The sequence below is a fragment of the Phallusia mammillata genome, chromosome 1 (assembly GCF_965637545.1).
Source record: "Phallusia mammillata chromosome 1, kaPhaMamm4.hap1.1, whole genome shotgun sequence".
Lineage (NCBI taxonomy): Eukaryota > Metazoa > Chordata > Ascidiacea > Phlebobranchia > Ascidiidae > Phallusia > Phallusia mammillata.
The window spans coordinates 6,476,721-6,504,368 of record NC_137252.1 but is presented as its reverse complement, the minus strand read 5'-3'; the positions used below and the strand labels follow the sequence as shown (position 1 = coordinate 6,504,368).

General features: G+C 36.2%; 3 protein-coding genes across 3 annotated transcripts; all 3 read left to right on the top strand.

Annotated features, from left to right (window-relative positions):
- The first annotated feature begins 790 nt into the window (after positions 1 to 790).
- Positions 791 to 2,812, top strand: LOC145221865 (glutathione S-transferase D4-like). The gene is made up of 5 exons (XM_080088061.1): positions 791 to 830; positions 1,828 to 1,960; positions 2,067 to 2,208; positions 2,416 to 2,551; positions 2,625 to 2,812. The coding sequence occupies exons 1-5, from the start codon at positions 791 to 793 to the stop codon at positions 2,810 to 2,812; spliced, it is 639 nt and encodes a 212-aa protein (XP_079944187.1).
- Positions 2,813 to 6,919: 4,107 nt separating this feature from the next.
- LOC145228541 (glutathione S-transferase D7-like) lies at positions 6,920 to 7,962 on the top strand. The gene is made up of 4 exons (XM_080093620.1): positions 6,920 to 7,119; positions 7,238 to 7,379; positions 7,491 to 7,626; positions 7,743 to 7,962. The coding sequence occupies exons 1-4, from the start codon at positions 6,920 to 6,922 to the stop codon at positions 7,943 to 7,945; spliced, it is 681 nt and encodes a 226-aa protein (XP_079949746.1). The 3' UTR covers positions 7,946 to 7,962.
- A 383-nt stretch (positions 7,963 to 8,345) lies between these two features.
- On the top strand, positions 8,346 to 22,235 carry LOC145228531 (BTB/POZ domain-containing protein 7-like). The gene is made up of 16 exons (XM_080093609.1): positions 8,346 to 8,679; positions 9,212 to 9,341; positions 9,572 to 9,742; positions 10,534 to 10,785; positions 11,134 to 11,240; positions 11,927 to 12,052; positions 12,650 to 12,734; positions 13,300 to 13,419; positions 13,822 to 13,966; positions 15,371 to 15,504; positions 15,846 to 15,996; positions 16,713 to 16,903; positions 17,908 to 18,087; positions 18,842 to 19,094; positions 20,019 to 20,202; positions 20,637 to 22,235. The coding sequence occupies exons 1-16, from the start codon at positions 8,573 to 8,575 to the stop codon at positions 21,541 to 21,543; spliced, it is 3,243 nt and encodes a 1,080-aa protein (XP_079949735.1). The 5' UTR covers positions 8,346 to 8,572; the 3' UTR covers positions 21,544 to 22,235.
- Positions 22,236 to 27,648: the final 5,413 nt, after the last annotated feature.

Here is a 27,648-nt window from a genome sequence, read left to right as displayed (position 1 = left end):
GTGAAAGCGATGTTCGGATTCTCGTTATGGTGTTAGTAGCTCTACCTCATATCACCAGAGATAACCGTTTATTACAACACATTTGCATTGTACACAACAATGGCCAGACATTCACTGGTAGGCAATTATGTGTTTAACGTCATAAACAAGTCACTAACCAAAACAAGTTGCAGTTTTAAGCCACGTTTTGTCGTTAAAAAGGTTTGCAACCATCAAAAAATAGGATTTTCGGACATATAGCAAAATTCGGACATATTAGGACAAAAAACTAAATGTCCTAATGATTTTTAGGCGTCGGACACAGCGTGTGAAATTAGGCCAATTTATCGTTTTTTGTCCGAATTTTAGGCCACCTGGCAACGATAACTAGACTGCACGTGCTGAAACAACGGAAACTGTGAAAGTTGGCTGCATGGATATTGGCAGTTATGTCGTCACAATGAAAGTATGACGTAATGGTTACAACGGGGGAAAAGTTTTTTTTTGTTTTATTGGGAAGCGTTACTGTCTCTGTCTGTTGACACATGATGGTTATAGTTAAATCCCTTAAAAAATGAGTATTATCGCATATTTGCAAAAAGTTTTAGAAATAGTACAACAAACAATAACACAATCTCTTACTCGAGTTATTATACTGCTTGTCGAGAAAAAAAAATGTACATTGAAGGCCTAGGTGCTGCAAAGTGCAAACATAGTTTTGTTAGTGCAACATTGCTAGAAGGGAACCATTGATGGTTTCCAGTATTGTAGTTTTTGTAATATAGTCAATGTTTTGTTGAATGGCGAGAAGATGCGCAATGAAAACATACCAGAAGTTCACGAAGCTTTATGTGAGCTTCTAAGAAACATGACGTACATTGCCGGTCCCCATATCATAATGCTTCTTAAAGCAGAGACTCGTCAAAAAGGAAGGAATTAAGTGTAATTGATATAACTTAATAACCCTACTACATTACTGAATGCAGTACACAACTATTACGTCATTTAACGTCTTGCACAATTATTGAAAAGTTGCAAGTCGGGCCGGTGTTCGGACTTAAAACGGGCTCATCCTTTGTTGCAGGGCTTTCGTGGATAGGCCTGTCAATCATAATTTCGGGCCTAAACGGGCTTCTCAAAAACGTTTCGGGTTCGGACCAGGCTTCGGGCTTATAGTTTTGGGTTCGGGCCGAGTTCGGTCTCAGATTTTGGGCCCGCTTGCAACTCTGACTTGACAAGTCAACAGAGTAAAAAAGGGTAGAATTAATAACAGATTGAAAACGCTGCAACTTGAGTTGTGTCGTGTCATTGTGACATTGGAAATGTACGAACATGATTTTATAAGTGCTGATACATTCTGATTTCTTATGTCACGTTTTCACAAACTTTAAGTTGGCAAAGAACTTCCTATTTGCTCGTGACTTGAATTCATCATGTGATTGCAGCACGCAATGTCATGGCAGGTCTTGCACTTGCAGTGGATCATTATAAACAGGACGAAAATGTCATGTTCAAGTGAAAGTTAAGTACGTTTTAAGTGTAGAGGAGTGAAGAAAAAACAATTTGTAGGTTTTCGCTTATATTGTTACAAGAAGGGCGGTAGTAAATAAATGCAATGTGGCTTAACTGTATTTAAGAGTGGCTGTTGATGTTACTATACTAAACAGCAACTACTGTGTTGTGTTAACAAGAATGCTACTCGAAAATATTTAATGTATTTTTGCAGAGTACTTTTCGGAATACAATTTACAAAAAAAGCTAAAACAGCAGGGACACAGATATGCCGATTAAACTATACCACAGCGAATTGAGTGTGCCAAGTCGAAGTGTTATGATGGTTTTTTAAAGCACCTAATCTTCAATGCGATGTGGAGACGGTGGATTTGGTTGCCGGTGAGCAATTCTCGCCAAAATATTTAGAGATTCACCCACAAGGAAAGGTTCCAGCGTTAACCGATAGAGATTTCACTCTTATTGAGAGGTAACAGATTGTTTACCAAAGTGCTATAGATCTATCTGAATCTTAAAAATCTTAAGTCTTAAAAGACTTATTTTTTACCAGTATAACACAACAAGTGTGTTTGTAGCCGTGTCATTGCTGCCTACCTGTGCAACAAATACGGTGCCGCTGAGGAAACATTGTACCCCAGTGACCCGGAGAAACGTGCAAAAGTTGATATGATGCTGTATGTTGGAGAATGGATTTTGATCGAGATTGGCTCGTATCTGGTGAGTAAAAAGTTTCCATCTCAAAACCTGTCTGCCTAAATATTGCTTTTCTGTTAAAAAAATATTTTTGTCAGGGTTGCTACAGTGCAATTGCGTCATCCTCTTTTCATAGAATTGATTCCATATGTTCCAGGACAGAAACGTTTGAATAAGAATAATTCGTCGATATATTTCAGGTTCGATCAAAGTTTTTAATTTTGGTTGCAGAATTTTCGCAATGTTATTTTCGATGGCGAAAAGACCAGAAAAGAGAATCTTCCGAAGGTTTATGAAGTTTTAAAACAACTTGACAATTATCTGCAAAATACAATATTTGTAGCTGGACCCAATATCACTATTGCTGGTACGTATAAAAATGCGAACGCTTTCTAACAGGAAAAATATATTTAATTTACCAATTCTTGCCATATTTGCAGATTTCTTTGCCATAAGTTCACTTCTGTGTCTTGATATCGTTGACTTTGACGAATATGGAAAATTTCCTAAGGTGTTTGAGTGGATAAAGCAAATGAAACAATTTCCCTATTTCAAAGAATGTCACAATTCTGGGTTGTTCAAACAGAAGAAAATATATCAAGACGCACTTCGAAAAACGTCAAAATGACGGCGGGTTTTTACTAGAGATGTACCGAATATTCGGTTTGCCGAATTTATTCGGCCGAATCGGCCGTTTTTTTAAAGATTCGGTTTCGGCCGAATATTTTGTTGCGATTCGGTCGAAACCAAATCTTTTACGAACACACATTTATAGCGTTAAACATGACTTTTCTGCTTTGTACCAACGAAAATCGCGTTAATTATCATATGTTTTACCACATTATCGTTTTTCCCACTCCAGACGAAAAATCCGTAATTCATTGGCAGGTTGGCAATCATGCTTGAAGCAATGTTAAAACCCACAGAACTAAAATAAGTACGAAACACAACCATTCTGCACTAATTGTCTGGTACATAAACTTATGTTTTCATGTCAAACGCGTTGAATGCGACTTCGCGTGACGTCATAAAAGATTCGGTTGATTCGGCCGAATTTATTCGGCAAAACTGCCGAATATTCGGTTTCGGCCGAATCGAAATTTCGCCGATTCGGTACATCACTAGTTTTTACAGAAAATGTTTTTGAATATCAATTGTAGAAAACGCAAGAAACCACCCTAAGAAACATTCAAATAAAATATCAACACACCAGAAACACCTGTGTAATGTTGTGTTTGAATGTGGTTCGTATAATTATTACATTGAGAATGAACTCGCTACAAGAAAATCGATTTGATAAGAATTGCATTGATTCAGTATTAGTTTTATCAAAAGTTTGACAACAATAAAGTTGGTCCATACCTACTTTCAAACAAAAAGTTTATTTTGCTTGATTTGTAAATTCCACATTTTTATTTGCATTGTTGTTTAACTTCTTCAATCATTAGTTGCTCGATTAAATATTTCACTCTTATTTAACATGTGATTTGCAAACCGATACGTTTTGTTTTAAGTCGACAGCTTCTTTCCGCAGCTTGTTCCGTGAAACGTAGGCGGACGCATTAATCGACATAATTAATTTGGTCCAGACGAGTATAAGAAAACGTTTTCGAATAGTCGTGTACATGTAGCTAGATGTGTAAATAAAACTAACTGTTTTTCTCGTGACCTTGTCTCATTATGTCGCTGTTGCACGCTATGGAGGTAACCTTTTGACATCGTGTCAAGGCTTGACTATGTTACTTTGCAAAATGTATTTGAAGATTTAGGTTCCTTATCATCAAATTGAAAAAAGTACAATAGTGTAATAACTCATTGTCCTTATTATCACATCGGGTCATCTAAAAGCGAATAACAATTTATCATTTAAACTTATAGTCGATGAGTTTAAAGCAGGGGTTCCCAACCTGTGGTACGCGTACCACTAGTGGTACGCGAAGGGTTTTCAGGTGGTACGCGAGTAGCTTCTGTTTTGTTCACAAAAACCTCAATTTGCAACTTTATATTTTGTTTGTCTGGTTTTGTTTACAAAAAAAAACAGTCCCCAGGCCTATTGTCATTGTTACGTAACTATTCCTGTTGTTTCGTATCATTACGATCTTCAAAATACAGGTCATGTCAATTCTCAACAAAAAGCATAGTTGCTACTTGCTATGAAAAGCCGAACAACGCTGCGGCACAGTGGGCGTTAATTATGTCAAATGATTGCTCTTGAGATATATCTACTGTTTTGGTGCTTAAGATAGCGTTGAATGAAATATGATTCAAACAAATTAGTTGTTCTGCAAGAAGTGGTACCATAGAGCACTGTAGAGCACATTAGTGCTCTATGGTGGTACGCGTGGCAGTGCAGAGCGTCCAGGTGGTACGGGATCGTAAAAAGGTTGGGAACCCCTGGTTTAAAGGGTAAATTTGATTTGAAGGCAGGTTATTCCTGTGAAGAATAACAACTAAAATACTGCAACCTTATTTTTTGGAAGTGTGTTTTGTACTGCCCCAACAATGCATAGTCGGTTAACACGTATAAAAGTGATCTTTATAATTTTATATTATATAGTAAATACATAATCACATCAATAAAAATCAGCATTTAACAGTATATATATTTACCAATATATTACAGGGTGTTTGTAGATTGGCTTTAACTTACACCAACTTTTAAATCCTCCAGCATTAACTGACGGGGACTTAACTCTAACAGAAAGGTAAACTGTTTGTTTTCCAGCTCCAACTTTCTGTATTAATTTTCTGCATTGACCTAACGGTGGGGCATCAGAATGTTTCCAAAAAGTTGTACAATAATGATGCAACATAAATGTAAACTGAATGCATCTACATTATTAGTTCAGACATTAACAAGTGTTTCCAGTCCCGCAATTGCTGCTTATTTGTGCAATAAATTCGGTGCCCCTGAGAAAACATTGTATCCCAGAGACCTGGAGAAACGTGCATTGGTCGATGTGATGCTGTATTGTGGGAGAATGAGCTCATGAAGAAATTTGCTTGTATAGGGTGTAAGGAAGTTTAATTTACTAGAAAGCCACTAGACTAGGAAGATACAGATATATTATTAATTAGATGTTTTCGAAGAAACGGTATAAGTTTCCAAATTTCGCACCGAATATAACACAATGTGCGAATACGCCGCATAAGGCGAGAGTCAGAGAAAGAAGGCAATCTGTCCGGTTCGCAGTAGAATGAAAGCACACGATAACGGTAGTGAGAGAGGTCGCTACAATATCGTGAACAATAGCGAGAAGATCTGTGACGAAAATCGTCCGTAGGCGCAAGCTTTAAAACAGCTTGAAAATTAAAGTTCTTGGCTGGTTCCAGTATCAGTATTGCCCGGTACGTGGAATATCATTTAAAGCTCACTTAAACGTTTTCTCTCTCAAAGAAGGAATGACAGCATTGTAGACATTGACGTTTTATTTATTTATTACACGACAGATTTTTTCGGCGTGAATTTAGTTTTGTTTCTTGAAGTCAATGACTTTAGAGATTATGGAAAATATCCAAAGGTGATCGAGTGGATAAAAGAAGTGAAAAAACTACCATACTTCAATGAATGCAACCAATTGGCCTGGCTGACATAAAAAAATGATTCAAAATAAACTTGAGAAAATGGCAAAGTGAGAAGGGCATGGGTGGTGTAAATTCATTGACGTATTGTTGTAAAATACTTGCGCCGTTGTATGTGTTATGATTCAGAAAATGTGTATAACTATTCAAATCAAAAAAATCAGAAAGACAGAAACAGTTTTGTTGGCTTTGTTCTTTTCATTTTAAATTTTTTAACTAAATGCTTATAAATATAGAGGTACAACAAGTTTGATAATAACAAGAAAAAATGCTTTGTGTGATTTAGAGGTGAAGAAAAAAAATTAAGTGAAGTTACACATTTTTATTTGCATTATTGTTTCAACTTCAATCATTTGTTTGCTTGATTTTACTCTAATTTGATCTGTGATGTGCAAAACAATGTGTTTTGTTTTAAAGTCGACAGCTTTTTTCCGCAGATTGTTCTGTAAAACGTGGGTAAATGCCTTTACGGAATAGGCTAGGCTAACGGTATTAGAACGCACTTTCGTAGGGCAGTGTATACATGTATAGCCTAGAATGCATGAAATGCATGTGTAAATATATAAATGTTACCTCATTTTTTCACGAACTGTATTCACGAATGTCGGAATAGCAACTTTCCAGTTTGTTCGTGACTTCGTTTAATCGTGTCGTTGCTGCACGCTACAGGGTGATGATGACCTTTAACACCATGTCAAGTCTTGCATAGTTGAACATTTGTCACTTTGCAAATACACATGAGATATAGGCCTAGGTTTCTCATCGAAATAAATGTAGTAATCTTAATTATAACCCTCATTATCAGGCCAAGTTTTTTACAAAGAGATAACGTACTAATTCGGTATTTAAACTTTGAGTCGATGAGTTGGAATTAAGCTTAAATTAGGTTTTAAGATAGCTTACGCGTGTAGAAGATATGCAGAATAACAAATGAGTGTACTCGTTGGAAGCCATTATATCATGAGTAATTGGTTAACATTGAAGCGTGATTTTTATAATTTTTGCATTAAATTTTTATTTAAACAAAATACGGCCAATAAATTTAGCATTTAAATCAGTATCTATGAAAAACAGTTTCTGATATTAACTGTATATTATATTACAGGGTGTTTATAGATCAGATAACTCACACGACCTTACTAAATCCTCCAAAATGACACTTACGCTATATTTTCACGAAATAAGTCCGCCAAGTCGGAGTGTTTTGATGATTATAAAAGCCCTTAATATCCAATGCGATGTGAAGGTTGTGGATTTGCTGACAGGGGAGCAATTTTCACCAGAATATCTTGAGATTCACCCAAGAGGAAAAGTCCCAGCATTAACTGACGGAGATTTTACTCTGATAGAAAGGTATAAACTGTTTGTTTTCTAGCTTTTTGTTAATGTCTTTCATTGGCCCAACATTGGGCTTGGGGTGTTTTAAAAAAGTTGTAAAATACAAAACATAAACATCACCATGTGTTTGCAGCCGTGCCATTGCTGCTTATTTGTGCAACAAATACGGTGGAGTCGAGGAAACATTGTACCCCAGGGACCCGGAGAAACGTGCAAATGTTGATATGATGTTGTATTTTGGAGGATGGGTTTACAACGAGATTTTTGCGTATTTGGTGCGGAAGTCTAAATCGATTATTAATGTTGCTACTTTAGAATTGCAACCTTACATACACAGATATGATTACTTTTTTTGAAGAAACTCTTGAAGTTTTTATTTTTTGCAGAATGTCCGTAATATATTGTTCTATGACGAGAAGATCTGTGACGAAAACCTTCCGAAGGTGCATGAGGCATTAAAACAGCTGGAAAATTATCTCGAAAAGAACAAGTTTATGGCTGGCACCAGTATCAGTATCGCTGGTATGTAAAAAAAGAATATTAGTTATTTAACCTCACTTAATATTTTCTCCAATGAATGAAATGATAGCGTTTAAACTTGAAAGAGACTGACAGATTTTTTATTAATTGCATGACAGATTTTTTCGGCGTGAATGCAGTTTTATTTCTTGAAGTCAGTGACTTCGAAGACTATGGAAAATACCCAAAGGTGGTCGAGTGGATAAAAGAAGTGAAAAAACTACCATACTTCAATGAATGCAACCAATCTGGCCTGGCTCACATGAAAAAACTGATTAAAAACAAACTTGAGAAAAAATATATTAAAGTGTTTTTGCAATAAACTTGTGTCATGATAAATATTTGATTGGAAAAATGTAAGAACGATTAAACGCAAGACAAATTGACAAGACAGGAGAAAGTGGAGCAAATGACAAAACACAAAGATCAATGCTTGAGCTATTAAGTGACGAAAGCAATTTACCGGACGTGCCCTATATAATGCTTAGCTTTGTTGTAATTAAAAAATGTAACAGAAGTTAAACTAGATTAAAAAGACACTTAGAACGACGATGTACGGTATTTTATACTTTAGTTTTTACCAGTTACCGTAACAATTTAATATTTTAATTTTACCTACCCATCATCCACCATAACTTCGTCACGCACCACTGGATATTAGATTGACTCCATTTTGCTTTCGGAGGTGTCAAATGTCAATTGTTAGAAGTTACAGTTTTTAATAGTTTTCCATTGTTGTTGTATAATAGAAACTTCATATTGTTTACAAAAAGATCGTGGGTCTAGTTTTATGTTTGTATTTTTGTTGTACAAAGATAAATATAGGCGACAAGCTGGTGAACTTCGTGTGTTGTGATGTCGATAACAATGGACACTTGGAATTTTTTGCTTTTGCCTAAAAGAATTGCATTTTGAGTTGAATTTCAAGTGAGTTTGGCATTTACATGCAATGACTGGAACTCCGAAGAAATCTTCCACCACACATCATGACAGAAAATCCAAATCGGGATTATCAACTTTGAAGAAAAAGTTAAATATTCCAAAAATTTATAAAAGGTACGGTTCTAGTTATAAATTTAATGATATTTTGAAAAACTGTGTTCATGAGTTTGTTACCCTCACATCTAAAAATTACATGTCTGTTAGAGTGTATAAAGTGCAATCCCTACTCAATGAAGTCAGTCTTTGTATGGAGATACAGTTGCATACAATCAGCAGCATGTAAACTCTAAGTTAGATGACTTTTTAAAGTTTAGATTTGATAAGTACGAGTTTTCTTCTGGTAAATGTATTTTTTAGTGCTAAAAACTGCAAAGGGATATGTGACAACTGATATGCATAGCATCAGGTTTTCAATGCTCTTACAATAATGATTAGGCCAACTCTAATTAAAGTAAAGAGCATTGTTTAAACCACAATATATTACTTTGTTACAGTTTTACTGGCCAATTCTTTCTGCCACCTTTTAACACCATCCCCATGTGTGAATTGCCTGGTTTTAGAACAGTTGAGGTCTTTAGATCTATAGGATTGCAGTTAAAGTAACAAATATGGGTTAATTTTGTATTCAATTTGTGTATACTTGCAGATTGGCATCCAAACTTTCAGTCCATGGTCGCCAAATTCGTATGCTTACAAGCAGCTGGAATTCTAATGATCTAAAATCACTGATTTGTGAATATGAGTTAACTGCCACTTTAAAGGAACTTTCAGACGCGGTATGTTTTGAAATATAATTTTATGCTGGTACAGTTGGCCAATGTTGTACCAAAAAATTATGTTTGGTTAATACTGCAAAACAGAAATGTTGACATCATCAAAAAATAAAATAAATCTTTATACCTTTGTGATTTGTTTATCTGTCTTTAAACCTTTTATTCTGATTGTAAATCAAAACTGATTTTGTCATTACTTCTTCTCCATAATCATACTTTGATTTTTAATTTAGGCTGACCTTGCCCGACCTCCAGCTGCGAAAGCTGCTGTAGATTTGGAAAATTTGTGCAAAACTGAATTCCTATGTAATCTTAAGCTTCAAGCTAAATGTACCTCACCTGTATTGGTGCATGCTTCTTTATTTGCCAAGAGGACTGGCATTTGTTTAGCATCTGTACAGAAGGTATATTATATAAGTTACATGTGTAAACTTGGGTTTAAACAATGATATGGTACATAATATATGACAAAAACTGTTGTGAATAGTGTTTTTGTGTTGTTTTGTTATCAATAATTATGTCAATTATTCAGGTCATCTTAAGTACCTTATCTGCAATTGTGATTGTATTCAGATATTATGTTTATTCCAAGCCATGGATATGGTTTTAAACAATAACTAATGATACATACATATAACAATAATGTTTGCTTTCAAATGAAACATAGGTTTCAGACAAAAGCATACATAAGAGAGGAAAAATATTAAAAATGATCTGGCTTTTAAATATTAGAGAAACTAACTTTCATTTTGCCATTACAACTTGTGAAGAACTAAACTTTCCATTTTTCTGTTTACTGGAACTGAATGAAAATTATATACTGGGCTGGGCAACAATTTCAGACAAATGCCATTCCAGCTCTCCATACCTTACAATTACTTCACCACACTTGAGCTATAAGCGTTGTCAGTGCCCTGTGTACTAAAGAACCCCGTTATTTGTCGAAAACCCACTTACCTCTGAGAACTTTCATAATAAAATGACATCATGTTATATGTGTATCACTAAACTTTATTTTACCTATGCATACAAACTACAAATGATAAATTGTGTTATATTTTCAACATACAACACTTATATATAACTTTATGTACCTACGTTTATATCATTTTTGTACAAACTATTGTCTTAAGTTTCATCTGTTACGTTTAGACGGAAAAAAACAAAACTATAAAAGACATGTTTTTTCATCCAGGTATCTTCTACTGAGTATTCCACTTCTGAAAAAAAAGTTGTTGTTTCTTCATTTCCATCCAAAGTTGACAGAAGAGTTAAGTTTTTCTACAGTCCGTCCACTTGCACATTGAATATTGAATCAAAGCACCAACTGCCTCCACATTATGTTACTGATTGGATTTCACATGTATATGGTCAAAAACCATGGAGCGAGATTTCAGGGATCAAAACTCTTGATCGCGTAGTTGAAAAAACAAAACACTTTCTCGAGGTATATATTTATTATCATATATTGCTACTGGTAAAAAGCTTTTGAAATAGATCTTGTGCACTAGTTTGTAAAATTTATTATATATATTTTCTATATATATGTGTGTGTTGTTTAAAAGTTATGCTTCTCAAGACTAGAAATGTTGCATCACGCTGAAATGGTTTTGGTACTAGAAAACATATATATATATATTTTTGATTTACAAACTGTATGTCCACTTTATGAGATTTTGTATGTAACATAATATTGTACAAGTGTTAAAAATAGAGAACAGGAGTCTTAGTTTGTTGCAATGCGATTTTAGTCTTTTTATGACGTTTTCTGTATATTTCATCATATTTTTTTCAGGAATTGGAAATAACCAATGTTACAAAACAGCATTATCTTAAAGAGGATGATCTCCAAACAACTTTAGGAGGAAATTCTTTATTCGCAAATTTGGATAATGGTGAACGGTATGAAACCAACTTGTATGTATAAAAGCTATTTTTTCCGATTTTTTCGTATTTCTGGTTGAATCCCCAAAACCACATACCGTATTTACTCGATTGTGAGCTCTGGCTTATATTGTTTTTTAACTGTCGTTTGTGCGGCTTATAATCGAGGGGGGCTTACTTTTTAATTTTATACCGAAATTATTTCTACACGGGTTCAAAACTTGTATGCATGTACGGATTATATGTCAATATACGTTTTGTTGGGTACAGTTATCAATGTAACTAACATATATGGGCAAATAGTTATACTACATAACAACAGAAAGATGTATTAAGAAACAATAGTATCAAAAATTCCAGCGTGCGGCTTACAATCGAGGGCGGCTTACATTATTTTTGACACCTCAACATGCGGCTTATAATCGAGGGCGGCTTATAAACGAGGGCGGCTTACAATCGAGTAAATACGGCACCCCAATACCTTACAATGTCTTTTTTCCATTACTTATGCCTAACTGGGTATATATATATGCATGTACATATTGATTTTTTGCAATCCAAATATTACCTATTGACCAAGGTATGAAACCTTATTTTAGTTACCCATTTTTAAGCTGCCAGTAAAAGCTGTTCTTATTATAGAACCTTGTGTGCCAGCTCACTGCTCAAACACACATGTTTCAAAATTAGCATTTTACTGAAAGGTGTAAAGAATCAGATGCATTCCTTGAGGATTTCTACACGGATTTAAAAGATTTGTGGTTTTCTGCAAATATAACCGGTGACGTTAAGCTGATTTTTTCACTTGCTGCCATGTCAACACGATTCCTGTAAGTATAAACCATACAACCTTGTCTTAGTTTATTGTAAAATAGCTAGTTTGAAGCAGAGTACTTGAATGTGTTTAAAGGGACAAAAATATCAGCAAAAATTACTTTTTGTACCATGCAATTCTGCAGAATTTAGAGTCTGCAATCACTGTTTTTGACCTAATTATCAAGAAAAAATTACTGTACCCATCATTACTTCATAAAAGATAACTTTCTCAGAAAACTTATTTGCTGATTTTGTATTTAATTTCTAACTGAAAAAATATTTCTTTGAGGGCATTTTCTAATAACAGCATAAACTTAATGATGGTGTACAGTTCAAACAAATGGCTTGAGAAACATTATCTAACTATATATATATATATATATATATATATATAGCTTACTTGTCAACATAATAAATTATTTATATAGTAGAGATAGTAAATTTACAACCAAATTAAAAACACAGACTTAAGCCATTGTTCTTGCACAGTGCCTCAAAAAGCTATTTTATTACTCTGTGTTTCACAATCGTTCAATTGTTACTTGTGTCTTGCTTGTGTTTCATCTGTTTGTTGTTGTAAGATTGTGATTGTAACTTATTTGTGCCCTCAGGTCAAAACCAACAGGCTTCAGCTGTCATGGGTTTGTTCTCGCTGCACGATCGACATTTTTTAAAGCTGCTCTTTCTAAGCACAGAGTGAGTTACGTTGTCATGAATTTTAGAAACTGATTTGGTGATTTGTTATCCAACTGACCACAAATTAATTCATATTAATAAATATTTATGTTGTAAAAACAGATGTCTTAAAACAGTATGCTAAACAACTTGTAAAAGGCCACGTTACTAACAGTTTGTATATGTTTTTGTAAAATATTCTTCATAAAATTTAAGCTCTAGGTTTGCTGTTTAGCCTTCTGCTCAGTAATGTTTTCATTTTCAAAAATTTTCTTGCTTGAGAAACATAAAAAGTAGAAGCAATTGAAACCACACAATTATTATGGAATACAAGGCAGTCACATCGTTCCCTGACCAATTGGTCTTGCAGCTTTGAAGCTGCAATGAAGTTTCTTAGCACTAATGCTGAACTGTTTAAATAAATTTGTGCAATATTTTAAGCACTTTGGTTTGAATCAAGTAAAACTAAAATTTCCACCTAATAATTTTGGAATATTCTGCACTATTGTACTGTACCAGATATTTGAAACATAGCCTTTCGACTTTGACCTTGTTTGCATTGTGACATCATCTGTATGTATTACAGGATGAGCTTGAGGAATTGAATGAAGTTGCTTCTCCAGGTTTTGTGAAGATCGAACTTGATTCAAAAGTTTTTTCCCCTCGATATATTCATGTTGTGACATATGCAATGTACACTGACCAAGTAAGAAAGTTTAAACTCATGCAAAAAAATAGTGAGCTAGGCTGTGATTTTTTGGTTTGCTGACCATTAAATTTTGGCTCTGTTATTGTTATACAAGGACAAGGTTAATGATTTTTGTTAAAGATGTATCGATTACTGTTATATATATACATATTTTACTGCTTGGTACATGTCAAAGACAGAAATGACCCATGAAAACCTTTCTTTATTCTTGTGCTTTTAGGTTAAATTTATGTCTATTTGTTATGTTCATTTATTCCCTGTTTTGTCTCAATTATAAACAGTTATGCCTATTCTTTTACAAATTGCTAATGTATTGTACAGTAGTGTTGGTGTCTTATGCTTGAACTAGAACTGTCACTTTGACCTACTTGATATAATAAAGTTGTCTGCACTTTCCAGGTTGATTTGCAACGGATTATCAAAGACTTTGCTTCTCCCCTTGTGCACAATCGAACACAAATCGAATCAGTATCAGAAGACGTAAAGGATTTAACAGAACTTTTGTATCTTGGAAGATTTTTAGGTTTTCCTATGTTAATTCAAGGTAAATAGTTACACTGTTTAAATACCTTTCCATTTTTGTCAGGATTTTTGACTACTGAAGGTAATGACATATGTATATCAGGAAGCAATACACAAAGTGTTGTTTTCTTGTTGTTTAAACTGAGATGTTTCACCTTTTTGTGTCATACTCCTACAGTCATATTCAACTCTCACAGAGGCCTATGCAAATTCAACAAGCAACCAAAACTAAACTGACTACACTGTGTTAGATATATATTTTTTTAATTTGTTAGTTGTCACTTATTTTCCTTTTCATTGATCTAAGCACCGCTTTTTGCTGTAACGTATAAGTCAGTAAGCTTTGAGCTTGTTATTATGGTTCCTCAGATAAACTTGTATTTATTTATTGGTCCTGAGGCCAGCAATGCCACATGCTCCAGTAAACTAAAGTGTGCCATGCCACAAAAGGCTTCACTAAAATTCAAGCCCCAGTCCTCTAAATATTCCATGCAACAAGGCACAGGTTAGTAGTGATGGGACGAGTACTCGGTATCGATGGTATCGATCGATTTCAGTGGTATAGATACTCGTACTCGGTATCGAAATATTTTGTCTCAGTTTTCGATACCGACGTGCGAGTACCGAAGGCCGATGTACACCATAAGAATACGGGCAACTTTATGCCAATATTTGCTTCGGACAGCACAAAATAGGAAAAAAGTTCCTCCAGTTTACGTATATCTTTTTCACTATCACGTGGGAATAACATTTTTTGGCATGTGTGTGTGCACACCTGTACCCCGACCATGGCAGATAAATTAGCCAGTGATGTACAACTACAACACTACACTTAAGTACTCGGTAATCGTACTCGGTACTCAGTATCGAAGGTATATACAGGTGGTACTCGTACTCGGTATCGGTACTCGCTTCAAAACCTCGTATCGTCCCATCACTACAGGTTAGAACAGTCTAATTTGCAATAGAAATTTGAAACTCCCTGAAAGGTGCAACCACTTTGTGTCACACGCTTGTGGGTTCTTTTGAGTACCATGCATGTTTCATTGAGTAATAAACTTAAGAGACATTCCTTTAACCCAGTGGAACCTAATGGATGGAACTAAATTTAGGTCCCATCTCCCAAATCAACTTATTCAGCAAACTTACAATAAAACAAACAGCTCTGCTGCGAACTCACTGTAAAAATTATGGACCCAGGCATTGTCTACCCACTAAGAATAAACATGCAATAAATGACTGAATTGATATATCCGTTGTGAATTAATTGGCTATGATTAGAAATTGGCATTTACACGTAAGCGCTTACAAAATTGAACTCTGTGTTTTTCAAGTTGTGTTGTTTATGCTTTGTTTGGCTTATTTGAGGTTAAAACTTTATTCAGTTTGCTACTTATGTGTTTTTCTAACTTTTATTTTGTTACAGGTTGTGAAAATGCATTGGTCGAAATGTTGAGTGTTTCAAATGTGACGAGCATTCTTCGTTGGTCGTCACAACCTCATGGATCTAAGTGGCTTCGTCGCCAAACTATTCGATATATACGTGACAATTTTCTTCAGGTACAACCACAAGTCACATAAAATTACTTTCCTTTATTGTTGTTTGTGTGTATTTTGTTTAGTATTATTTAAAGCTGTCATTTTGCGCCTTAAAATTACTTGGCTATATTGATTACAGATATGATAATATCTAGAGCTAACTGTGTTTTAAATGTGGAGTATTGTACAAATTTTAAGGTGTTTTTGAACATAATTTGTCCCAATATTTTTTCTCTCAAAAATTTAATTTAGCTAAATTTGTGTTTTTGTGGTTTTTAGCATCTTAAAGTTATTGGCATGGAGTTTCTGTAATAAAAAATGGCCATGACTACCCTTAAAATTATTGTGTCTTCCCTGTACAGCTTTCATCATCTGGTGTGTCAAACTCAATGACATGTAGCGAAATGTCTGAGATCATTCGATCAGATTTTGTCAACTCTCCTGAACTGGATGTTCTTCGTTGTGTGTTGAAATGGGGTGAAAGTGAATTATTTCGCCGAATTGAACTCAGAGGTAAATGCTTGCTAATTTAATAGTTCATATCTTAGATGTGTTTAATTTCCAGTTCTGACAGATTGTGGCTAAAGTAGGGTTTGCTACCTACAACTCTGCAAAATTTCCACCTCACACTTCAGTGGAAAACAAGCTTTTGATAAAATCAACTAGTGACTTAACAAAATTAGGATTCTAGTATTTTTGCTATGCTCTGTAGCCCGTTTAAAAACTGCTCTATGGCCCACTGGTTAAGAAACATGGTCCCAACCATACGGGTTTTAGTGTGCTGGTTAAAAAGAGGTGTTAAATTAAAAAGCCAGTGTGTGCAATTGTTTCAATGTTTGAAAAGTTAGTTGATTTAATGGATTGTAAAAATGCTTAGTCTCATTGCTTAGTAATGGAAACACAACTGACAAAGGTTATCATACTAACACAACATTGGTCCAACCACTTGACTGCTTGTGTTAGCTGGTTAAGAGGCTGATATGACATTTATTTATTTATGTGCATTTAAAGCAGCATTAGACTACTTCTAAAAATGAAACAATGTATCAGCAAAAACGCATAGCTAATAGATGAAGATAAGTAAAGGCAAAATCGCTTTAAGCTGCGCTGCAGAAAATTTGTACAAAATACTTTATTTGTGTGCTTGAAAATGTTATTCAATACACACTGGTTTTATTGTTAAGTTTATATTTCAGAAATCGAAAAATTTTCAAATTACACTTTGACAGAACCCAACCTGGTACGCAGTCACGTGATCTTAAGTCAGGCGAGTCGGAGTTTTCGAACATCTGCGTCACAATCGCTGTCGACGAGACGCCGCGAAGTTTTGCTTGCAAGCAACACCGAAGAGCTTCACGACTGCACTGCCAGTTTGCTGACTCATGTTCGAATACGTCATATTTTGCCAGCTAATCACGAGGTTGGTCCACGGTCCCAGAAAATCTACAAATACCATACCTAACGGCAGGCTTACGTTCAGCTAAATTTCGATAGGTGGCGCAAAAAGCACAAATACCTATTCGAAATGGTATTTCCAAAAATGCTGACGGTTGAGGCTATAAACAGGGTTGCCATGCCGTCCTTTTTTCTAAGATTTGTCTTTATTTTGAAAGGCTTTGTCTTAGAAAAATATATTGTCATTATTTCTAAGAGATGTCCTTATTTTTAACTTGAATCTTTACTTTGTTTATTTTCAACAATATCAAATTAAACCCCTGTTACAAGTAAAAAGAAACCTAGACCTGAACTGTCGTGAGATGTAGAAGTATTTTCTATGGATAAAGAGTGGCTAGAAAAGATTTTTTGTGGCCAAAAAAGGTAATGAGATGTGTCATGGCTCGTATAAATGCAAAGATCTGTTCAAAACGTTTGTTTCGTTTGGTATAAAAAATTCATTTTTCGGTTGTTCCTATTTTATAAGGGTTTGGGTAATGTTTAGTCATTAAAAAAATCGATAAAATTAACATTAAAACTTATTTCATTATTTGAAATTTTCAAAATCTTAGTTTCAAACTAAGCCTACCCCTCTTTGGCTGCTAAATAAGTAACTCTGCTCTTTGCGCCACCTATCAAAATTTAGCTAAATGTGGGTCTTCCGTGAGTTGTTGCGTTGGTAGGTAAAACTACTAACACAAGAGTCACGACACAGGCCTACTAATTTCCGGTAGGTGGCGCAGCGGAGCATAGACGTTTGCAATGGCAATAATCGCTGACTTTGCAAATTGTTGACTCAGCAATTATTGTCATTGCAAACGCCTATGATCCCATGCGCCACCCATCGGAAATTAGTAGGCTTGTGTCATGAGTTCTTGTGTAAGTAGCTCTACCCACAAATCTATTTTAAATTGCGCCACCTAATGCATGTACAAGCACAGAAAATTGTTTTGAAAAATACATTTTAAGTGTAACTGTTTGTCGTTTTAGGTACTTACGTCTGCAATTAAACGGGGAGTCATCAGTTGCCCCCCTGAACACTTGTTGGAATGGCACCACCATGCGGGAGTTTCGTCGCACAATGAAAACACTTTCTTTTGGTTGCGCGAGAAAGCAGGACTCGGATTTTCACCACCAAGACTCTTTCTTCCTCATGTGGACGAAGCAAAGGTGGGTAATTGGCCACTAAGTGGAAATATACAGTACGTTGAGTATGCGCTACTGATCGTTGTGTTGTACTTCGTTCTTACGATTACATCCTTAGCGTCCAAAAAGAAATTGAGTAATACAGTACACCTCGGGTAAACCGGACTCGGTTAATCTAATTTCGTCAAAACCCTAGGTTCAAATGGTTTGTAATGTGGTAAGGTTTTAACTAATCGACATCACTTCAGATCTACGCCTAAACCGGACAAATTTGTGGGTCCAAACGGGTCCGGATTAACCGTGGTTTACTTGCGGATTTCTCAATGAACCGAAAGTGAACTTTATAATGAACCTGAAACTTGTACTATTGTCTATTCAAATTAGAGTAATAAATAAGTGATCGATTCGACATGAACACCAGACTGACAATAATGCTTTTTGACTTTCGCGCCTTTGTTGCCTATTTTTCTATATTAATTAGTATGTAAACAAATTTAAGGAAAATCAAGGCAGCCTGACACCAACAGTCACCACAGGGCACATAGTTTTTGTTCGTATTTTTGTTTCCCTGTCTGGCTGTTTGTTTCAAGCGTTTGGTCAAAAAAGAGTGCTTTAGACTTATTCAAATTTACACGCATGTTAGTTAGTTATCCAAAGTTGACCTTCCCAAAGTTTGACCGCGAATGACCTGGCGGTTCAATCAAAAAACGTGAAATTTGAAAACGGCATGACTACTAAAGTACATGATCCAGGAGTTTCATTAAAAATGTAAACGCAGGCAATACTTGAAGAGCGATTGAGCGGAGAATCGACGGGCAATGTGAATTTACGTTCCGTCCGAAAAACACAAAACAATCAGATGTCATCCGTTTCGGGTTCGGGAGCTGTCCCTGATGCCTTGTACATGGTCGGGCAGCTGCGACACAGCGGTAGTTCTCACACAGCTTCGTGCGACAAGTGCAGACTGCCCCGAATCGGTGTGACTTCCCTGGCAACCAGCAGATTGAAATACATTGATGGAAGTTACCCCGGTAAGTGTCTGAGGACTTGATCAGAAAAATTATTTACCATGGGTCGACAGCAGCGCCCCCAAGCGAGATCATTTTTTTTCTGGTGCGCATAACGATTTACGAATTTTTATTTGCAAGCACTTTTTAAAGTAATTAATAGTATTACGTTGCTTGTTTTCAGTTGGCTATGGCTAATGAGCCCTATAAAAACGACCCTATACGAATTAATCTGTTTTCTGATCACTAAACAAACAAATTTGTTTACACGCAAAGTTATTGGCAAGCCAGAAAGCCGAGCCAGAACCCTAGTACTCGGTACCGAGCATCGCTGTTTTTGATGCTCGGTGCTCGGCCGAGCGGTTGCACAAACTGACCTGAGTATTAAATTTGCAAATTCGTACTAACATACGAAATTTTTGTTTGAAAAGGTATACAAGAACAAAAATGACTGTTTATTTAAATGCGTTATGATTGCGAAAAAAAGCGTGCTCGACCGAGCACCGAGCATTGACGTAAGATGCTCGGTGCTCGACCAAACAGAACACTTTCAGTTTTGGCACATCCCTAGTGACAAGTAATAACACCTTCGCGTGTTTGGCAAATCATCCACCGCTGGGTGGCAGTACAGAGTTAAAAATCGTCGCCAAGCATCTTCCACTTTATATTACCTTATTCTAGTTAATCGTTCATCATCGTCAGTCGAACAAGGCGCATTTATTTGGTGATAAAAACAATAAATGTTTATTTTTTGGCAAATTAGAGACAATTTTTACAATTGAAGCCTAATTCAATTCTGTGCAAAGTTTAATTCTTTCCGTTTCGGCTTTCACTATATTTACGCCACCATGTTTTATTCAATATTTTGTTTCAATATTTCATATTTGTTTATGGTTCAATACCAAAGTGATCTCATTAATGCATTATAAATAACTTGTATTTACGCAGTTCCCAAGCCTTCACTCGCTGCCCAACTTCTAGCTCGCGAGCGCTCCTTGCGGCAAACATCATGGCTCAAACGAGTCCTACAGCTTTGTCACATGGCTTCTACGTCACTCCCACACTGTTGTTGTCGATCCGAGAGAAATTCTCTCGCTGAGGCCGACGGTGCTCTGTCGCTTGGGATTTTGTGGTAGGTTTAATTTAGGTAAAATTTTTGATCTTTGTTAAAACCCTTTGCTTGATTTCAAAAATGGTTAATTGACCCGCTTTAACCTAAGAACTTAACTTTTATGACTTTGAACATTTTCGTTTCTGCTTTGGTGTTCTTTGTTGTTGTAGCACTTTCCACCTGATTTTAATTAAATATTCGCATACACTCGACCAATTTACCTTTTTAAAATGTGTTTTGTCTATACTCGATATATTTTTTATAGTTTTGCAATTGGCTGAATCATTTTTTCCCCAAAGTTTAATAACACAGTAATTCTACAAAACCAAAAATTTTGTTACACCTCGAAAGCATTTCCAATTTCTTTCCGATTTTTCATCATTGATTTGAAGTACGTTTATAGAAGTTAAATTGTTTTTGTTTTTTACATAATGTCCAATATATATTGTTTCCAGCAATCTGTGTCGCGCCGAACGCTACGTGCGCCTCCTAGTGGCGAGAGAACACGGACTCCCAGACGTAGCGAGCGACCTTCTCCGGCGTCCTCATCTCTACTATGATCCGGATGACCTCGCGGAGTCTCCTCCTACTCAGCGCGACCAGAGAGTCCCGGATGTTCCTCCTCCGTCCTCAACATCCGCTCCCAGGAAGCTACAGAAGCTCTTCCAGAAGAAGAGCGCTCCACGGAAGTCCTGCGCGGTTGCGGAGGACCTCGACGTTACGCGGACGTGGGAACGGCGCCATCAAGTGTTGAGTAGCGGCAGCGAGCAATCGCTAAGCGACGGGAGTGTTGATTGGCATTTTCCCTACAATGGAGTCGATATGAAGGGGCGCAGGGGATTACCCGGGAGTTCGTTCTGGGGCAGCGATTCCTCGATTGCGTCCATTCAGAAACCCACATCGATGCCGGATGTTGCAGCATCCGCTCATTCCACAATAAGAAGTTCGCGTTTTAGTTCCTCCAGTTCGGATTCGAGTCGTAACACTGATAACCTGGAAGATCCGGTTCTTTCCAGGCACGGAAGCGTGAACAGCACTCGACGAACTTCTGCTCCTTCCTACTCCCAGTATTTAAGTCTAAGCCGAGTCAGTGGCTCTCAACTTCGGGTCTCAGGGTCACATTTTGCCGGTGACTCGTCGTTCAGTTCCCGCCGCGTGCGTTTACGGAACCCGATCCCGCAACTAGTGCTGGATGGCACAATGTGTCGTTCTTCCTCGGACAGTCCGGATATTTTTGCCGATGCCACAAACTCGCTCGAGCGTGACTTGTCCAATCAGAGCACAGTATCGGATCACGCGACAAACAGTAGTGGTGACGTCACACCCAAAAGGTTAAGCGAGAGCAAAGAAACATGTCTGTAAAGGTTAAGTTAGGTCAAAATTAACACTATGCAAGTTTGCTAGGTAGGGGTGTTTCGGGGCTTGATTAAAATTGGCTCAAATAGCAAAAAAATATTTTCAATTGCCCGGTTTTGTAACTTTCACTTTTTCTGATATTGCTTTAGTATTTGTCATTTTTGAGTAATTTTCAACTTTGAACCGAGTTGGAATTTACGTTTAGACAATTATCCTACAGTCGTGCCGAAAATATGCCTGTATAATTTTGCAGCTATTACACCTCACACGCTCAGTTTTATTTAAACTGCGAATCAATGGATTTATCACTGGATTTTGTCTCATTTCCTACACAAACCCAACCCCAGGGAAATATAATGAACCTGCCTAGTTGATGTTATTTTGGAGTTTTGGATTCTCAACCTTCTGTAGCAACAATTGATTAGCTAAATATGTTTTTTCACAGACATATTGCCCAACTTTGTACTACCCCAGCAGCTGTTTTTGATGTCATCCCGTTGTATGAAATTTCATGACAAATTTTTTTTTTACAATTTTCACAGCAAAATCACTTCCTTTACCCCACTTTTGTTTTGTAATGATGACGTTGTTTGTGACGTCATGACGATACGGTGGCGTAGCAAATTGCGTTTAAGTTTCTCTTTTATCTTTTTGCACAAAAGTCGACGCTGCAAATAAAACAAATTTCAGTTACTGAATTCTATTGTCCAATTTTTTTACCGTTACACCACCAACGTTTAAACTTCAAGTAAAAAATTCAGAACGCATTGCTATGTAAGTGAGTTTTTCAGTTGATTTCATAATGGCAAAAGAATCTCTTTTGTTTGTTTACACATTTGTCATTTTCGAAACAGATTTTTTCATATTGATAAATCGTTTGTTGTAAAAGAGTGATTATCAGTGTGCCTGGGGTCAGAAGGTCAACTCGCTAACAATTATTATGCGTATTTTTTCCCCGAAGTTTGTCCGACTCGTTTTTCTATCAAATGTTTGATGGATTTGGCTGAATTTTACACAGATGGTAGATATATTCATGTAGATGTGCATCCCACTTTGTTTTTGTTGATAACCCCAGTATTTACCCCGCTCGCCCCCTAAAATGGGTGTTTTTACCCAAAGTTTGTCCGACTCGTTTTTCAATCAAATGTTTGATGGATTTGGCTGAATTTTACACAGATGGTAGATATATTCATGTAGATGTGCATCCCACTTTGTTTTTGTTGATAACCCCAGTATTTACCCCGCTAGCCCCCTAAATTAGGTGAGTTTTCAAACAGTGTCAGAGTTGGCTAAAATTTGGATTTCTTGTATAGTATGCCATTTATAGGTGTCGATTGTTGTGTTCAACCCTGTAGTCCTAACATTTACCCCACAAGCCCCTAAAGTGTAAAACGTATTTGTATGTTACTGGGCACCACAAACGAAAGATTTCTTTGGCGCAATAGTGTTACAAGGGCAACCAGTTGTATGTTGCTCGTTGGTGGGTTGCTTGGTGGTCGTTTTTGCGCCATGGCAGTTAGGGCTTGTCAACAGCCCTATGACGTCAGAAACATTAACGCTTGTTGCTCAAAACTCCTCTAGTGGTCGAAATTTTAAACATTGGCGGATTGGGCTGAAATTTTGCAGTACAATTGATTGAGTCATTGCGGTTTTTATATATTTTTTAATTTGTGTGTCGAACCCAATTAGTTACCCTACTAGCCCCCTAAAATGTGTCAGTTTTTTAAAACGTTAAATAGGACATACTTCAAACAATATCTGGGGTGAATCTAATTTTATAGTTCATATTCTACATAACATTATTATTATTTGATCCCAGTGCCGGTCACTGTGTTTTACCTTACAACACCCGACTTTCTCATGGTTATCTCTTGAATTGCATTATTTTCAACTTTGCATGTGTGGGGACCCATGAGTTTTTGCCTGCAGAAACGACTAAGGTTATAAAAGACGGTGACTAATATGGGACCCAATACAAAATAAGCATATGAAATATATTTATGTTTTAAAATAGGTTATAGTGTATATGCAGGGGCAATATGTGCTAAGCCACCCTTCTAGTTAACTCTGAAACAGAACCTCGTCACATTAACAGGCCTTCAATTGTAAAATAAACCGTTTTTAGCCTTAATTCCGATTATTTCGTTTAATAACGTTATGTATCTACTTGACCGGGAAAGTACTTCTGGCTAAAGTTTATTGTTTTTTCGAAACAGGGCCGAATGACCGAGTGAAAACCATTCTTTCTTGGAACGTTTCAAACAAAAAAAACCAATGCATTGACCAGCTACAGTTTGTCTGACAAGTTTCCTTAAATTAATGTAGGCTATGATCCATTTTTAGTTGAGTTTGATGGCTATTTCCGTCAGGGGCAAATTACTTGGACTTTCTGATTGATTAATGATAAAAAAACGTCTCGTACGTGAAGGTCGAAAATTTCCATACACAGCAAGTCATTACTCATTGCAGATTTAAAGGACAAGACGATATTTCCCGTTTCTTATTTCCGGAAATTTGCCTCACGTTGTTTTCGGGTAATTTCGTCTGACTCATCCGATGTTTTAAGAAAAATTTTTGCAGATAATTTTGTCGATGATTTATGTTTTGAACTCCCAGCTACCTGCAATTTGCTGCACACGAATCTTGCCCTTAGGCTACAAACCTAACAAGAAAAAAAAATCATTTTGTGGCTATTCTAGGTTGTCATAAGGAGTAATTACTGTGATCTACCATTTCAGTGTCTTTAAATAGTTCTTTAATATAACGATTATAATCTAAAACAGTGGTCGGCAACCGCCGGTCCGCGAGGAGTTCGTTACCGGGCCGTATAATTTTTTAGGTTAAATGCTACAAAACATTTTACCCATATATCGGGAGGATAATAAACTAATTTTAGCGGTTTTATTGCGAAATATTTGTAGTTTTTTGAAGACCGGTCCGCGAAAAAAATTTAGTTTTAAAAACGGTCCGCAGTGCAAAAAAGGTTACCGACCCCTGATCTAAAACGTTTCTTTTTTATGCCAACTTTTTTTTAATAAAAGACGGGTGAAATGATTTTAAACAGTTTAAAAAAAACGCATTGTCTTTTATGTTAAGCTTTTAGTGTTTATATGTAGTAGGCCTATATATGTTTGTTTTTTAAAATTAAATCACTTCAGCTTGCCATGCAAGTTGTAATAACAAAAGCGATTTATGCAATTTGGAAACCAATACATTAAAGTTTAACATAAAAGACAATGTGGATTTTTGAAGTTATTTAAAATCATTTAATCCGTTTAGCCTTCAGTGCGATCCGGTTTTATGTTATTTGTGACTAAATTGGGTTTGAGTGAAATTTCGTGAAGCTTAGTCGAACGAGTATGCTTCCAATCTGAGAAACGTGAAATAGTAAACCTAAAAGTGGTTTCGTAAGGTTTGGGTTTGTTTGACCCGGTGTAAACACAAACAATATAAGCACACCTATTATTTATGTTGCACCTTCTACGAATGAATTGTTTTAAAACTCTTTGACGAGAAAAAAAAACTATATTATTAAAACTGCTAACAAACTTTATATCAATAAAACTTGAAACAAAAAAATGGTCTACCCAGTGGTCGCAAACTGGTGAGGACAAATACCCCAACCGTGATAATTTGTGTTGAAACTGTCTTGTTGCTCACCAAGAACTGTCGAGATGTTTTACGAACGCTCTCCTAAAACAAAATGAATCACGTTATCAAAACACACCACAGCATGAAAACCACTGGTTAATCCCGTTCAAATACATGGATTGATGTTAGAAACCAGACACATTGTTACGACAACCACATCATAAAGTTGCCAGCGAGTTCATGTATAGGTTAATTCATGGCGCTAGGTAATATGTTTTGGTTGCTAACGAGTCACTTGCAGTTTACCGTATGCCGGTTATTACATTTTAGCAATACCACAATAAAGAAGTATAGGTATGCTAGAAATGCGATAAGTTGACTTCAATTGACAAGTTGGAACTTTCAATCACAAACGAGCCATTAATCTTGACAACTACCCATCCCAAACACAGGCGTGACGTTGTAATACGTCATAATCACTGTTATGGTAACGTAGGGACGGATGAGATTGTATCAGGTTTCACGTCAACACGCACAGAGAACCATTGTAATTGTGTCAAAAGAGACTCGTGTTTTCGATTGTAAATTTGCCCTAGAAAGTTGTAACGTATAAAAGTGGAACAATAAATAGTCCCGTTCGTTTTACGCAATACAACGAGCAAAACAGAGACCCAAGTCAAGGCAAGTTTATTTGCATTAATTGTCACATCATCTCATTGCCGGTATTGAACAGTTACGTAAAACAGCAAGGACACCAAAAACCAAGGGTTATCGGGTCAAGCGTCCTAAAAATGTTGTCATTTATCGCAAGGAATATATAAAGCTGTTCATGCGCTTGGTTGCGACATCTTGAAATAATAACAACTGACGATAAATTTTGCTACGTGAAGTTTGGTATAGTAACACATACAAAAACGATAACCACAAAGAAATATCGCCCCAAATTAAGATTTAAAGATACAATTGAATGCACTACTTTTGCCACCTAACCTCCTTTCGGAAACACAACACAAACAAAAAATTGTGGACGAAGTCACAACTAAACATGGTCATTATTTCTATATTCACAAACATTCATGGTTTTATGTTACATCCTTCGTCAAGATCGAATTTCCCACAACACCTATAATGTACCTTAAGTGTACAAACCAGTCTTTCGACCGAAATCGCAAGGTTTCAAGGGTGTTGTATTGCCCTGAGCTGTTTACAGATGAATTAACGTTAGGCCGATTTCTGAATTTAATTAAGAGTGTTTAAGTCATGGCGAATTTAACAAACTTTCGAGCTGACTAATCTTTGACATTCAACTCGAAGCACTGTTTGTTTATGGCAACGATTTCAGCGAAATTGAATGTAACTTCTTCTTTGCAATGTATGAATCATTTTTGCATACTACGACTGTATATTTTGGTTTTGGATTTAGGTTCGTAAAAAAATGTTTTACAACTAAAGTTAAAACGTTTAGGAAAACCTTCAAAATAACGACTTTCAAGTTTTGCAAATGCCTGTTAAAAAAGACACAAACAATATGATGTGAATATTCTAGTCGTGCAGGTTTCGGCCTTGAGATTGCAATTTTAAAATATAAAACAATTTTGAAATTGTGAACTACCAAAGTATTAATTGACTCGGGGCATAACCACTTGAACATAGCTCTTTTTTTAGCAAACGAGCGTTGTTTAGCCAAGCATCGCATCAAACACATTATATATAAGCTGTTGCTGCCAGGCATGATATTAAACTTATAAAGCACTTCTGGCAATCGCATTTTATGCAGGTCGCCTTTATCAAGGTAAATATCGTATCGTATCAAACACGTTTGGAAAGTGACAAATTTGATGCTATCATTGCAAGATTTTGGAAAATTCGTTACAGAACATCACGTGCATTTCGTGCGCAACAAATTGAAATTAAATATGATTTCATTTCACATGACCCTGAATCACGACACAAACTTTCCGTGGAAAGAAAACATCCTCATTGGTCTGGAAGCTGACAGTGAACTGCCACTTATGGTCTAAAACTACACACAGATGTGTAAAATCTCAAAATGAACGTAGAAACTTATTTTCATATCATGCCCAAAGCAGGTTTCGTCCTGGTACTTTGTGGGTGGTAAAATACCCACCAAGTTGTGTATTTTAAGTGGGCCGACCATTTTCATTCCTTACTGGTGAATATTGCGTGTTGGACCTCATGTAAATGCGTAAGTTTCCCCTACAAAACCAATACAGTTTCTGTAAACAAGTTTGGAAACGTTTTTTTTTGGATGAAATCAAATAAATTTTATATTAGTTACAGAACAAATAGATTTTTATAGGATTGGGTATTTGTTCTTCATATTACTGCCAACTGGCTTTGTCTTAACTCAAACGTTTCCATACTTGTGAAATGTGTAAATCGTAGCAACAATGGTAACAGAATAGGGAATGATCCCCGGAATCAACTTATTAGTTTCTGTTAGCAGCAATTAATACTTAGGAAAAATTGGCAAAAAAACATTTGACCTTTTGTCCCCTG